At 51.1% G+C, this 4,565-nt stretch overlaps 1 protein-coding gene across 1 annotated transcript; it reads left to right on the top strand.

The window, feature by feature from the left end:
* The first annotated feature begins 823 nt into the window (after positions 1 to 823).
* On the top strand, positions 824 to 4,197 carry Fam163a (family with sequence similarity 163 member A). The gene is made up of 3 exons (XM_042674222.1): positions 824 to 844; positions 1,836 to 1,950; positions 3,787 to 4,197. The coding sequence occupies exons 2-3, from the start codon at positions 1,858 to 1,860 to the stop codon at positions 4,195 to 4,197; spliced, it is 504 nt and encodes a 167-aa protein (XP_042530156.1). The 5' UTR covers positions 824 to 844; positions 1,836 to 1,857.
* Positions 4,198 to 4,565: the final 368 nt, after the last annotated feature.

Raw genomic sequence — 4,565 nt, 5'->3', positions numbered from 1 at the left:
AGTCTTCCACCGCCTCACAGAGTATGCCAAGTGTGCTTCATCACTAAGCTATAAGACTGATGAGCTAGAAGTCCCAAGAACAGGACTGCCAGATGGGGAAGTTCACAGAGAACTATGGGAGGCGGGGAGGAAACGATAAGGGTGCAGATGCAAGGAAGTGGGGAAAGGCAATGCCTTCGAAGCAGAGTCTGAAGATTTGTGCCCAGATGGCTGTATCCCGCAGGCACTGATGGGCCCAGGGGCGTGATGGAAGATCAAACCATGGTAGGAACAAAGGTGCCCAGAGACAAAGCCAGAGAGGATAGTTGAGGAAGCCATTGTACTAGCAGGCTTGAGATGCAAGGTCTTAACTAACATAGTGAACAGATGCCATAAGTCTGGTACCCAGACCAGTCAGTACCAGCAAGGCTGCCCCGCACCTGTGAATTAAGAAGAGTGTCACTGGACAGTTGAATCCTCCAGGAGCACCATGGCAGGTAGGTGGTGTCTTGGGATGAGGAGCAAGGTGCCTCTTCCTCCGGGTGAAGGCACAAGGTGCAGAGCTGAGGCTCAGCCTGCATTTGCCCTTTGAGGAACAAACATCCTACAAAGCCCTTCAGAGCAGCCCTGGTGGAACTACACAGATAGAGCGCTGAGAGGACCCCTGAGCTCCATTTCAACAGCTTTAGCCTGTTTATATTGAGGTAACAATGGGAAGCGGGACATTTGGGTGAGAAGTAGAGAGGAGAGTAGGGTGGAGATTAGAGAATACAGCATCCTTGGGGGCTTTCCATCCAGCCACACTGTTCTCTCAATACCCTTGTTCTTTTTGTTGTCTTGCAGGTCACCATTCCCTTTACTGAACGTAAGTGATCACTGTCATTCATTCATTCTACCCTCCAGATGTCAAGGCCCACTGCCTTGGTCCCTGGTCCCATCAGCCTGGAAGGCTGGGAAATCCCTGCCCACTGACCTGCCTGAGACCTAAGTAGCCTTGTACCTACTGCTTGTCTCTGTCCTATTTATTTGGTTCCCTAGGCCAGGATCAATCTCCCCAGACTGGCCATAGCCATCTATGAGCCAGAATACTGCTACCCATTCTCCCTGGACTCACCTCATCTTTGCTTTCCACAGTGGTTTGGGGAAGAGGAGAGATATACCCAAAAGGAGTGTGGGTTTGAGTTTGGGGCCCTCCCCTCCCCTGCCAACACACTTGGGTTTGTGCTCAGGACAGCAGTTTGTGCTCCGGGTAGCAGTAATGGACAGCCTGGCCCCAGCCAAGTTCATCACAGCTTCAGTTCCTCACATGTCGAGATAATTTGTAGCTATCCCCAAAATGTGATGGTGAGGATGCACGAGAGCACTCAGGGAGTGCATAGCACGGTGCCTCCCATAGACAAAGCCCTCAGTCCATGGCACTAATTGATCTAGTGTGCACTGTGTCGAGGAGCCCTAGAAGAGGAGATCAAGAAGGATGCAAAAAGGACTGGGAACATACTCACTTTAAAATGCTCAAATAGCAATCACAAGGCTTCGAAAAGAAAAGAGAAAGAGGGGGAGGAGTAGAGGACTGAAAGGAAAGACAGAAAGAACCTTTGATGCTGGACAGAGACAGGGAAGAGAATTGGCACTCTGCCCCCTCTCCCCCAACAAAGTAGTCCTAAGCCTCCTGCCTTGACTTAGAGTTCCTGGTTTCAGGTACCTGAGACCTGGCTTAGGTCCTGAGCAGATGCTCAGTGTTCAGTCAGTCCTTAGGGGCTAGGACCCTCCCAGCTACTGCTACTGTCAGGGCACCCTGCCACCAGCTACGCAGAAGGTATCCTGCCATGACTGCTCACTAGGCACCCATCTTGCAGAGTTTGATGGGGCGTCGGGCGGATGACAGCGGGAACGGTTGTGATCACCGGCGGAATCCTGGCTACTGTGATCCTCCTCTGTATCATCGCGGTCCTGTGCTACTGCAGGCTCCAGGTCAGCCCCTGGGGCCTGGGGCCAGAGGCCACTTGGCCACCAGCAAACCACTTCTGTATAGCAGAGAGCGGGACGGAAACCAGAGTTCCACTCAGGCCTCAGCCCAAGGTCATGGAAGAGGGGCGGGGTGAATCAAGGGCTGGGAGTTGGGGTGGTCAGAAGGGAGCTGTGCATCTCTTCTCACACCCTGGTCCCTTTGGGGACACCCAGAGAGTATGTTCACCCTCACAGGACAGGTGGCAAGACCAAGATTTAGGGGTACTTTGACAGCTGCTGCTAACAGCCCCAGTACCATGCTCAGCAGGCTGTGTATCTCCCCCACCCCAACTTCCCACTCCTCTCAACCAGACTGAGAAAGAAACGGGAGGTATGAGGTATTGACCTAGCAAAGCTTGAACCACATACTGTGGGATGTGGTGTTCAGTTTTAACTCCGGCACCAACAAAGTGTTGCATGGGAACCTGTGCACACTCAAAAGTACACTAAAAAAATTTTTTTTTAGGGGCTGGGAAGATGGCTCAGTGGTAGAATGCTTGCCTCGCGTGCATGAGGCCCTGAGTTCCATTCCTCAGCACCACATAAACAGAAAAAGCTGTGACTCAAGTGGTAGCCTTGAGCTGAACTGCTGAAGGACAGCACCCAGGCCCATAGGTCAAGCCCCATGACCGACAAAAAGAATAATTAAATGTAATCATTCTAAAAACATATTTAGCCAAGCATCGGTGGCTTGCGCCTGTACTCCTAGCTACTGAGGAGGCTGAGATCTGAGGATCACAGTTCAAAGCCAGCCCAGGCAGAAAAGTCCGTGAGACTCTTTTCTCCAATTAACCACTAGAAAATTGGAAGTGGTGCTGTGGCTCAAGTGGTAGAGCACTTGCCTTGAGCTGAAGAGCGCAGGGATAGCACCCAAGCTATCGACATAAATAAATAAATAAATAAATAAATGACAACATATTTAGGTCCTGAATCTTCTTGAAGGTTCAAAGAGCATGGTTCTACAAAATACTAGCGTTTGTAATACAGGAATCTGCGTATTTATGGATGTTCTTTACCTTTGAAAACTTTTTCTTTTTTTTTTTTTTTTTTGCCTGTTGTGGGGCCTGAACTCTGGGCCTGGGCGCTGTCCCTCAGCTCTTCAGCTCAAGGCTAGCACTCTACCACTTGAGCCACAGCGCCACTTGTGGCTTTTTCTGCATATGTGGTGCTGAGGAATCGAACCCAGGGCCTCATGCATGCAAGGCAAGCGCTCTACCACTGAACCACCTTCCCAGCCCTTGAAAACTTTTTCTATATGTAAAATTTCCATTTTAAAATTCCTACCTGATTAATATAAAAATCAGAAATGAAATTCTGTTTCTCTTGTAGAAAAAAAAAAGTGCTCTAAAGCAGGCTCCTAGCTAGTCAAGATGCTGAAATTTGCTGGATGCCAGTGGCTCACATCTGTAATCTGAGCTACTCAGGAGGCTGAGAACTGAGGATCACAGTTCAAAGCCAACCCCCGCAGAAAAGTCCCTGTGAGACTCTTACCTCCAATTAACCACTCAAAAGCTGGGAGTGGCGCTGCAGCTCACAACCTACAAAAAAAAAAAAAAAAGCTGAAATCTGAAAATCACAATTCAAAGACAGCCTAAGCAGAGAAATCCTCAAACTCTTATGTCCAATTAACCAGCAAAAAGCTAGAAATGGTGGTGTGGCCAAGTGGTAGAGCACTGGCCAAAGTCCTGAGTTCCAGGGTCAGTACCTGCATACACACACACACACACAGAGTGCATTGGGGCTGGGAGCAGGGAAGCACAGATAACCAACTATTCAGCCATCCCTCTGTCTTCCCCCTAGTATTACTGCTGCAGGAAGAGCACCGTGGAGGATGCAGATGAGGACGAGGAGGAGGAGCACGACTTTCCCACCCGTCCCAGAGTGTCTACCTGCAATGCCTGCAGCTCCCAAGCCCTGGACGGCAGATGCAGCCTGGCACCTCTCACTATTGAGCCCTGCAGCCAGCCATGTGGGGCGGCAGCCAGCCACTGCACCACTTGCTCCCCATACCACTCCCCCTTTTACATACGGACGGCTGACATGGTGCCCAATGGGGGTGGAAGTGAGAGGCTCTCCTTTGCTCCCACCTACTACAAAGAGGGGGGACCCCCCTCTCTCAAATTGGCAGCACCCCAGAGTTACCCGGTGACCTGGCCAGGCTCTGGGCGTGAGGCCTTCACCAATCCAAGGGCTATTAGTACAGATGTGTAACCCCCTCCCCCAACCTGCACACACACCATCGCTGCCGCCCTGGCAGGAACGCTGGACAGCAGATGGCTCTCCAATGGCTCCTCAAAGACCATCTCAGTTTCTCTGGCTTTTCTCGATCCATAGCAGAGGGTTCACCTGGATTCAAGTTACTGAGGAGAACCAAGGCGTGGCCTGGCTCCTACCCCGAGGCTCAGCCGTGGGGCCTGATAGATTGAGTCCTCAGCTTTGCCAGTTTCTGTAGGGACTTCCTGCCCCAGGGTCACCACAACCGTTTAAGGGACCCCGAACCCCTGGCTTTGCTAGGCTGTGCAAAGGAACACAAAGGAAAGCTAAGAGAAAGTTCTGTAGGCTTCCAGCGTCCTTGGGAG

This window comes from Dipodomys spectabilis, unplaced genomic scaffold, assembly GCF_019054845.1.
Source record: "Dipodomys spectabilis isolate Male_0828 unplaced genomic scaffold, ASM1905484v1 ptg000019l, whole genome shotgun sequence".
NCBI classification, from domain to species: domain Eukaryota; kingdom Metazoa; phylum Chordata; class Mammalia; order Rodentia; family Heteromyidae; genus Dipodomys; species Dipodomys spectabilis.
This window is presented reverse-complemented; position numbering and strand designations above follow the sequence as displayed.

Excerpts from the sequence above, each read along its gene's own strand:
- Fam163a (XM_042674222.1), top strand. The coding sequence starts at position 1,858 with ATGACAGCGGGAACGGTTGTGATCACCGGCGGAATCCTGGCTACTGTG. Across the intron at positions 1,951-3,786 it reads TGTGCTACTGCAGGCTCCAG|TATTACTGCTGCAGGAAGAG; the intron begins GTCAGCCCCTGG and ends TCTTCCCCCTAG.